A 10,776-nucleotide genomic window follows, 5' to 3' on the forward strand; every position below is an offset into this window, starting at 1 on the left:
GCTGAAGAACCTGTGTGAAGACTACAGTTTTAACCATTGGAGACGTAAACACTGATCTGCATATAAATTCAGCCAGTTGTTACATAATAAAACATGTCTTATATTTCACTTTTTAGGGTCATCAGGTTGCTGGCCAACTTTCACGTGTGGTACCGGGAAATATTACCTGTGATGATTATACTAGAAAGTAACCAGTTTCTAACATTTCTTGTGACTGATTATTCACCTAAAAGTAGTAAGGAGCATTATAAGCTAGTCAGCTATAAGCTTTATAGAAATGTTGACGATGGTCGTATGGACGAATTACAGAAAGGAAATTTCTGTTGTTTTCTCCAGAATCCCAAGAGCTGGGCGAGGCCTATTGGTTAGCCTGCTGGATTGCAAGTCCGAGGGTCAATGGTTCGTTTCCCATTGCCGAAAAGTTGCGCTTGTCACTTTGGGGGTCGGTCATTTTCCACTATTCGACTATTCCACTATAAGAGTAGCCTTAAAGATGGACGTTTACACTTTTGACTTGCTGCTTTTTACTCTATTCTGTAGCTCAAAGTTAAATATGGCTAGCGCAGTTGGTCTTTGTATAGCTTTATGTGAATAACCGAAATAAACGAAATGTCCAATATGTCTGAAAGAAGACACTTGGAGAAACTCCAAACCCCCTATTGTTGACGATGATGTAACTACATCTATCTCTAGTGAAAATCACGTGACAGATTTTAATTTTACTCACCTGTTCCCATACAACGATTTTCTTACAATCTGTGGTATAATTTGCTTTAAAAAGTAGAGCTATACTATTTTCACTTTATAATTTCTTAATAAATTAATTTTGTTACTGACATAATATTGTGTCAAGTATGGTAAACACCACCACTGTATAATTAAAGCGTCATTTTTATAGTGAAAAACTGTATATGTATATAGATTTTTCTTGTTTTTCACCAAGTACAGACCAGAATAAAAGTAATAAAAATACATTTCATAAGACATATAACCAAATAATAAACGATAACCTACGGTAAACAGGTGTCAAGTTTAAAGATTATGCTTCATTGTCAGTACCAAAATATGATTTATTTTTTTAGTTCATGCATCATTGTGACCTGTTTTCAAAATATATTCGCTGGTTTATACTGGCATGCTCACATACTTTGTATAACTTTACTATCCCAATTATAATCTAGACTTCTTCATAGGGTGTTGGAGTAATTTGTGAACATCTAGAAATAATTACAAACATCGTGATATGTTATTGTAATTCAAATACACAGTGGTAGCACAGCTAATAAAGTATATGATGACTCTTTAATAAGATATTTTTTCGTAAACCATCCACAGGGTGTATTTCCTGTAATGTGACAGATGCTATTCATCTCATTTTCTGAAACTAGAATTTTCGAAATTATTTCATTGTGCTGTCTAGGTGCATTATTTTAAAAAACAAAACAAAAGAAAAACGCATAATTAAGTTTTACCGTGAACCTGTCAGTCAGTGTTAATGTAAACGAAGGCTAAGAATGAAGTATTTGTAATATCTCACAGTTTTACTTAAAAAATTCCGAGAAGTTTGAAAACGTTGTAATTAAACAAATCTTATTTTTTTGGTTGTTTTAGTAATCAGAACTTTCTTAGCCATAAAAATATGTCGTATGGTGTTCATGTTTTTAGATCATTGAGCACTCATCCTAAATTAATTTTGTTACTGACATAATATTGTGTCAAGTATGGTAAACAACACCAATGTATAATTAAAACGTCATTTTTATAGTTAAAAACCGTATATGTCTAAAGATTTTACTTGTGTTTGACTGACTACGGACCAGAAATTTTTGTAATTCATCGCGGGTTCGATTTACCGTTTAAAAGCTAGTTTATTATATATATATATATATATATACTCATTCAGAGGTTCTCATCATTACGATCTTCGACACAAGGCTTTTGTTTCATGTGAAAGTTAGCTAGTCTCCCGACTTAATGCTGAAATTGGTCATAATTTAGAAATTTAAAGCGCACATTAGGTTTGATGTCTTGTGTGTGCGAGTGACATTAATGTTTGAAGCTGAGTTAGTGTGCTATTATGGCATTATTTCTAAAGAGGAAAGTGATAATTTATATTTGCCCTATTGAAATCATTGTAATCATATTTCAGACATAGTACGTCGATTGAAAATCCGCTAATCCCATATTAAATAATTTGTAAGCTTACTCTAACATTGATCACTATTTTGCATTGATGCCTGCTAAAAGTGATTTAAAAATTATTATAAAAGTTTAGATGATAATGAAAACATGTTGGTTTAATACTTTAAACATTAAGTGATCTCCAAATTATAGCATTCTGATCTGTATTTGAAGTAGACAGACGTTTTTGTATTAAAGTTTATATACTCAGTTTCTTAAGTTCAACACAACTACAGACAGGTCTACTTCTTCCCAACAACAGATAATATATTCCATACAACACAACTACAGGTAGTCGTAATTTTGCTTACATAGTTGTTCGTTTAATTTAACAGGCACAACTAAGATGTTCAAGACAGTAACATACAGAAGTTACTAGAAAATCCTGTGTTTAACGCTTTTGTCTAATCCACTCGGAGACTACAGTATAAAACACGTCACTAAACGTTTATGTGGTACTGTTGTGCATGGATGATTAAATTAAGTATAATATTTTTTATTTATTTTCGAACTCAGTAAATTTAAAACAACTAGTCTTCAGTAGTGCCGTCATGGTGCACTTTTATGTGTCTATAAGCAAAAGTACCCGTCCCCAGTGACGAAAAAAGTTTAAGTTAATCTATCAATTTAATTTATTTGATGGACTTTAAAAATGTTAAGTGTGTTGCACTTTTGGTTTCACTCAGAGTCAAAGCTCTCAGCTGCTTATACTGTCCAACGCAAAAAAGTAATTGTTGAGTAGTAAATCTACATTTTTATTCTTTAAGCTACGTCACAATTTGAAATGTTAACGGTAGTGTGATTAATTACTAACAATTTATTGTAGAATATCCTGCTTGCGAAATGAAATTTGTCATCAATATTATTCATGCCTGTTCTCCCGTCATTTCAGAAGTGAATGTTGAGCTTTGCCTGCGTGCGCAGCTTTTCAAACAGGAGACAAAAACGCTCGGATAGACACCACGGTTCTCAATATATATACAAGATTCGGTAACGATGTTTAAATGCATACTCATGATTTTTTGTTTATGTCATGGAATTAAGGTATTGTGCATGATCCAAGCTGTGCTATCAATTCATGCAAATTGTCATTTTTTGTTTCATATTACACTTTCCCAACATGTATTTTCAGTAAATGTAAATATTTACATTTCTCTGATATACATTTCTTTCGTTGTAACACAAAAGACGATGTTTTGGCATCTAATCATGAAAATCTAGTGTCGTAGGCTGACGATCGATTAGTTCTTCAACGGACTACAAGGATACGCTGTCAAGTCCACTCTTGTAATGAAGCCTACAAGCTAAAACTATAGTAATTAGGGCCGTGTTTCCTGGTTGACTACGGATTATCTCCAAATTAATATCTGTCAGGAGGTTGAGACACACTCATTGTTTTCTTGGAGTGATGAACTATTCTTGTAGCTTACGATTCTAAGAATGAGGATTTCAGTGATGTAGGTTTTGACCTCACTCAGAAAATAATTCACAGTGTGGTCAAATCTAATTTCAGAATCGTTCGCCAAGTTGGTTGTTTAATATCTAAAGCATTTTATAAGTCTGAAAATATTTTTCGAATAAATTATAATTTTTTCGCCCTTTGTGTCTATCATACTGTTTAAGTCAACAAAATATGAATATGCTGCTTCTTTGTACTTCACTGTGCCTATAATGAACAGCGAAATACTATTTCGCAATACCCGTTAACGACTTACTTAAGCATCTTAAAAATCGTCCATGTTTTTGTATACTCTGTTTTTGGAAAACAAATTTTCGTTCCGAGAATTTACTGATTTCATTAAAGAATGTCTACTTGGAAGTTAATGGGAACGCTTAAGTTTGTTGTTAAGTGCAAAGCTACACAAAGGGCTATCTGTGGTCTGCTCGCCGCGGGTATTTAAATTCGATTTTTAGCGTTACAAGCCCTCAGACTTATCGTTAAGTCATCGACAGACGAATATTTAAGTGAGTAGTGGATTTAAAACTCGATTTGTCTCGTGTATGATTTTTGTATTCCTTCATGAATACTAATGTTAAATGTTGTCGAAGCTCTCATGTTAAGCTGTTTTCCATCCGTATACTTTATACACTGAACATTTAACTAAATGGGGCAGTAAAGAAAAATTGTGGGTATTTTCTTACATGGCACTATGCTGTGTTACAGTAATATACGTTTACGCATTTTGTCATTTGTAAATTTAAGCTTAAATATAGCATCCTTTTGTCATTATCTATTTATCTCTGGCATGCTTTTGCTCTCTTCTTGCCAATCTAGCGGAACAGTGTGACTGAAGTCATTGAGGAAGTCTGTATAGTGTTTCAGTCGCGTACGTTTACAAAGAAATAGTTGGATACGAAATGTCAGCTGGGTTGAAACATACAACGCAAGTATCGATACAATCAATAGTGCAAGTAAAACTCGATATCACTAGAAATTTTTTTGTTTGTCTATTTGACATATATTGAAGATAAGGAGTGAAATATACGAAGCCATTGAAATTTGTTTACCTTCACAAAAATAAGTGATTTTCAAAAGTGAAAGTAATACTTGTAATTCTTGATCGCTGGTACACTTTTGCGATACTTTGTCATCGAAATAAAAATTAATTCTAAATGTTAAACGTTTGAAGTTATTTTTTAAACAGCGATTGGATATTTCGAACTGAAAACAAAGACCTAGTTTAAGCTTGGGTAAATGGAGGGACCGCAGTAGAGAGTGAATATTAGTTGGAAAGTAAATCCATAAGAGTCTTGCTACCCTCTCCTCCGCCCAGAGTCTCAGCTGTAAGTCTAAGGGTTTATAACACGAAGAATTGGGTTCCAATATTCGTGGTGGGCATAGCATAAATAGTCTATTTTGTAGCATTGCGCTCAACAACCAACAAATAAGAAACTTGCGTCAGTAGAGCTTATTTTATTATTCAGCTATACATATGAATATTTAAGGCCCTATTTTATAGCACAGCATATTAGGTCGAGGTTGAGTCATGGCACTGCAAGCTGGGGTGCGAAGTTCGCCCTTTCAGCCGTGAGTACGTTATAATATGACGGTCAATCCCAATGTTCGTTGGTAAAGAATATTCCAAGACTGAACAGTGGATGGTGTTGATTAGCTGCTTTCCCTCGAGTTGCTCTGCGCAAAATTCAACAAAACAAGCTTGTAGTTGAATAAAAGAATCTTATTTGATTATCTAAAATTATAATACTTCATTATGAGACCTTTAAGCCATTTTTTCGCCACTATAAAAAGCTGAGAAAGTTCACACACATATATATTTTTAGATAATTACTTTTATTTCATTCATAAACCGAAAATGTAGTTAATCATAAGTGGTAGAAGGAGAATTTGTGCATGAACATAACATTATGATAGTACTATACAAATATGAATATTTACTAATAAAGCAAATTCACTGAGGATTTTATGGGTGCAAGATTGGTTATATTTTTGCAGAATTATCTTGTTTAGTCTCGTTATAATAGGAAATTTAGATGGCACTTACGTTGTTTGACAAGAAACCGTCAGAAACATGTTATTAAAACACCTAGAGATCGTACAGGGCACTCTGTGTTTGAACTGAGAAGTTGTCCAGTAATGCAGGCTTGTGAATCCTATGAATTATGCTTGTGTAACCATTAAACACTATCCCTGTTTATAATGGAGATAATTTAAAGGTCAGTTATTAACTAGATCTGAGCTTGGAGTGGCTAGTATCATTAAGTGTTTTCAAATAACACATTGCATCTTCGTGGAGTGTAGAAAACATGTACAGCCCGTAACTATTTTCTCTAAAATTGATTGCAAAGATGTTTGTTATATATATAGAGCAGGTGCTATCAGATTCAAGTATCCCACGCTTTAAAGAATAATGCTTTTATTCTTTTAAGTCTAACCCTTGTTGTTGAATAGGAAAAATGAGGGATGTGTTTAGGCCCAAGTAGATTCAGTTTTTACTATGGGAGGTAAGCCAGCTGCAGAATTGTGATGACCGATGATAACGAGAAAAGTTGGCCTTAGCTCCAACTGCATGAAAACTTGCACTCATAAAATTATTATTAATGTGATTTAGTAAATCAAAACGGAAATTAATTATAACTATGTAAAAGCAAAAATAAAAAGTATGCTTGCTAGCTTATGAAATTACTGCCATTGTACCCACTATGAAAACATTTTTTTTTATTATTATCAAAGGAACAAAACTTGAGTTCTCAACATTGTATATACATGTATTGCAAACTGTATCGACAATAAAAGTAGATGATAATTAAAATTCGACCGAATTCATATATAATAGTTGATCCAGCGTATGTTATTTCGCTGAAGCATCACAAGAAACAACAAAAATTTAGACTGTCTTTGGAATAGTTTGCCTCATGAAGTAGTGTACCTGTTTGTGTACTTTTTCGCAAACATATAATTCGTTGGCGAAGAATGTGTATAACTGCCCATATCAGGCAGTGGTGTAGTGCTAAATTTTAGTGCCTGACAAAATTTGTCAGACGTGTGACGTTACTATAAGGGTAAAGATCTCAAAGGATAATTTCAATTTGTCTAGTCCATTTTAAATAAAGAAAATATATTCAACATTAATTATTTGAGACAACTTACATTAAAGCCAAATTGAATACGCATATAGATAGTAGGAAGAGAAAACACGTTTAAATTAAGCAGCAAGACAAAACAACTGTGTATCAAACAAAATTCGTCAACTTTAACACAATTTTTAAGATCGTATGTCTTATTAACTTATTACCTTTCTATCTGCACTACAATAATAACTATCTTGATTTTTATTATGCTTTACATACCTTCTCTCTTTCCAATATGAATAACTCAAAACAAGCAGCCTTTGGTTAAGTGTTTGGTTATAAAATACACTTAATGTCGTACGTAAATTGAATCACTTTTTTTTACATACATAGTTTTTGAAGTTCGGGACTCGGCTCTAATTTCAGGTACCGGTAGTACTACACCTCTGATATCAGGTGTATACTCCTATTACAAAATATTTGATTCAATTTCGTCTATTTGTTGTCCGTTATTTAAAATTCAGTGTGTTAGATGAGTGTTTTAGAAACTTTTGTCATGACCTTTAATTGTCGATTTTATACACGCGACTTTCTAACCATATTACATTTATAACACCAGATACTAAAATGTAATATTAAAAAAAAAATTAAAGCCGTAACTGTCAGTGGGGTGGATTTTTGGATGAGCATCTGTCCCATTTGCGGAACGATGTCTGTGAGACATAAAAGTTTTAAGAACCCTGATTTTCAGAAAGAAGATGCAGGGAATGGCGCAGCTTGACCTAAGTACTAATTACAATGCTTAATATTTCAGTTGGTTGTATGCAGATTGTCAGACTATCATAATAACGTTTTTATTTCGTGAGATACTAATACAAGTTTCTGTTTTTATAAATATGGAACCCGTGTATAGGAGCCCATTGACAAGTAATTGTATAAAGGTCGAAATATCTCAATTAGTAAACGTTTGAACGTGCTGAACAGCCCTAGTGAATTATTTGTATTGACTGTGCTAGATATTTTTAGTAACAACCAGAAAAGACTTATCGGCATTTTTAGACCTACTGCTCTCAGTTACGTAATTCTTCTTGATATAGGAACATATAGCGCACATTTTACAAACACAAAGTATTCAAAACATATTTGGGATGAATCTTTGGTCTTCTCCGCCAATTGCTGCTTTAGCTCTTCTGGGATGGTAGGGAGTACAACCTCTTTTACAAGTGAAAACTTAGTTGAACCTGTTTTCTTTACTTGAAGTTTTACAGGGCTAAACGGCAGTATAAAGCCGCAAAAGTAAAGCAGTTTAATGTCATACAAGCCCGGGATTTGTTCCAACACTTTGTGAAAGCACGTTATCCTGCTGTAGATATTAGGTAGTCGCATGACTTTGGTGTGTGATATATGCACCATATATAACCACTAGAAAAAATTAGGATTTCCCATTTCCCTAGGATGCGTTGAATGGTATTCAAAGCGCATAAAGATATGCCTTGAGCTCTACGGTACAACGCAGCAAAAGAGTTAAAGGGAGAAAATGCCGGCAAACATATTCTGTTTTCAAGTTGTAGAAATACGCGGTTCAGTTCTTTTTTATTAATACGATTCAGAAAAGTAAAAACTGTAAAAGGAAAAAGTGTGTGCATATGTTTGTATATAAATTCACGCTTCATCGAGGCTTATTGTTCCCCCGTTGGCTCAGCGGCAAGCTTTAACGTTTATAAAGCTAAAATTCAGGGCTTGATCCCAACGGGAACCATAACATAGACAACCCACTTTACAGCTTAGTAACAGAACAGATGAATAACCGAGGCTTATCAGGCATGACATGATACCCGTTATTTCACGTCGAATAAACCAAACTACTAAACTACTATCCATGTCCTGTCGTTTCTTTTGTACGCGCAAAGAGGATTTTAAGAAAAACAGATTTACATATTAACTACGTAAAATGTGTTGGTGCTGTGCCTTTATATTTATGAAAATATTTAATTAGAAAGTGTGAAAAGTTGGGTAGAAAAATCGTTATTTTTCGGTGTCTTGCGAGAGTAATTTGAACTTGAAACACAGATGTTTTCAGATGTATTTGTGTTGAAGCCAAAATTTTGTTTTAAGAATTAGTCATTCATTTGTATAGAGAATATTAGCAGCTTTAAATTTGTCGTACAGGGATTGCTTATATGTTTTGAATTCTGCAGGGAAATGAGTTATATTTGGAAAAACACCATTAACAACAAATCGTTGAATTTCACGAAGAGACTTTGGTGTCGTTAATGGACCCCTTCTCCCCCCCCTCGAGGCGAGTGCGCTGAGCACGTGCAGAACGCTCGTGATCTCCCTTGTTTGGTAACGTTATAGCTTCGCGACAGTCTTTACTTCAGCGCCGATCAAGCTTTCAATGCGCAGTCTGTGATCCGGTTTTGCTCGACGCCGTTCCGTTTGTTTGGCTCTATCAAATTCTCCGTTCTAATTACAATGCTGGGCAGCGACATGCAGTGGGCTTGTGGTACGGCGAACCCTTTTGTACTTTGGGTAAAGTATTTTTTTCTTGTGATGCATGGTTTTATAATGTGAGGTTGGCGTTGTAAGTATCACCTCTGTTGAAAAGTAGATTTAAGACGCTTTCTTTCTTTTCTAACACGATTTTCAATTTATAAGGTTATATTATCCAGTGATTACTTTAAAGATCGATATTAAGAGTTTGCTATTAGTTAACTCATTCGTCGACTTTTTAGATTATTTTAGGATTTTTAAACATGTAGGCTTAATAAAAACCACGTGATGTAAGCCTCTAAGTTTTATCTTGCATGTTCATATTTCTCATTTCTTCAATATTTATTAATTCCCTGTGGTAACTCACTCAGTAAACTTCGTGTTTTAGTACTGCAAGTTTGGATATAAATATGTGAGCAAAAAGCATGGTTGTTCAACACTCCCGCTGTGAATAAAGTTTCCCAGTTCTTTAAACATGGTCGCAGTAGCTGCAGAGGTGAATAAATACAGCTGTGAGAGCACTAAAGTTGATTACATCTAATCCTAGCCTTTATGAAAAGAGGGGAAAGTTGAAAGTTTTACGAGCACTCTTCTCTTGTTTTTTTTCCCTTGATGGCCAGTTTCATTTCTCTAATGAAACTGGGAGAACACCGTTTATTCCAGGAGCACGGTTGTAAGCTTAGAGACAATGAACGTAGTACTGTACAAACGAACATCTGCATTAGGAATGTTAGCGTAAAGTGTGGTGTTTGTGTGGCGGGGAGGGGAGGGGGTAATATAGAGGTACACTCCCTATAGCTTTATATTGTGGCGTAAGTATTTTTTTGATTAGGGAGTTCTTTTATCTATTCTCCATATACCACCCGATATTAATGTGATAATCGGCAAAATTATATTATTTATGTATAACCATTAGGCTAAATAATAATAATAAAAAAGTTTATGTATGGGTTTTTACAAAGCCAGTTTAAAACCGCCATATTGTAAGTTTAGCCCTTATAATTTTCTAGTCCGATTAAAATATATTCTATATCATGTTGGCGGAAATGTCCTTAAACCACACTTCGCGTTAGACTTTAATAAAGTTTTGTATTTTTTAAAGTGACACCGATAGTTTGTCGCAGACCTTCTCAGTGTGACGGATGGTGATTTTTGTTTATTTATATTATTAAAATAAAACAATCTAATAAATCCTCTAAATGGAGAAGGTTGATATGCATATGGCGGTAACGCCCATTGTTACCTGTTGTGTATGATATTGTCGTAGGTTTTAGTTTTGTTACTGATGGTAAAGAAAATTGTGTTGCTGTTGTACAATAATTTAATTACTATATATTAGTTAATAAAATAAAGGCAACATCCGTTACACTCAAAATTCACACAAGCTATCTAAGCCGATGCATTTTTTCCTATTGATTTTTTAATAGTTCTCTGTGTCCTGGGTTTAAATGTCATTCTAAATATGTGTAATGCCGGTAAGAGCGAAACGTTTTAATGGCTGGAGACGGCTTAAATGGGTAATGAAGAAAAACTTTAATATAAGTTTAACATGCCAGCAAATGTACAACGTTT

At 34.0% G+C, this 10,776-nt stretch overlaps 1 protein-coding gene across 6 annotated transcripts in view; it reads left to right on the top strand.

The window, feature by feature from the left end:
* The window catches only part of LOC106458166 (nucleolysin TIAR-like), a 281,791-nt gene that overhangs the window by 26,021 nt on the left and 244,994 nt on the right, over window positions 1–10,776 (top strand). Inside the window, exon 1 of one of the 6 annotated variants that reach the window (XM_022384307.1) lies at window positions 9,152–9,243. The exons of the other annotated variants lie outside the window; for them this stretch is intronic. Coding sequence (XP_022240015.1) covers window positions 9,187–9,243 — 57 coding nt within the window. The 5' untranslated portion in view covers window positions 9,152–9,186. Of the gene's footprint in view, window positions 1–9,151; window positions 9,244–10,776 lie in introns of those variants that run through there. 6 annotated transcript variants of the gene reach the window in all.

Source organism: Limulus polyphemus, unplaced genomic scaffold (assembly GCF_000517525.1).
Source record: "Limulus polyphemus unplaced genomic scaffold, Limulus_polyphemus-2.1.2 Scaffold423, whole genome shotgun sequence".
Classification (NCBI taxonomy): Eukaryota; Metazoa; Arthropoda; class Merostomata; order Xiphosura; family Limulidae; genus Limulus; species Limulus polyphemus.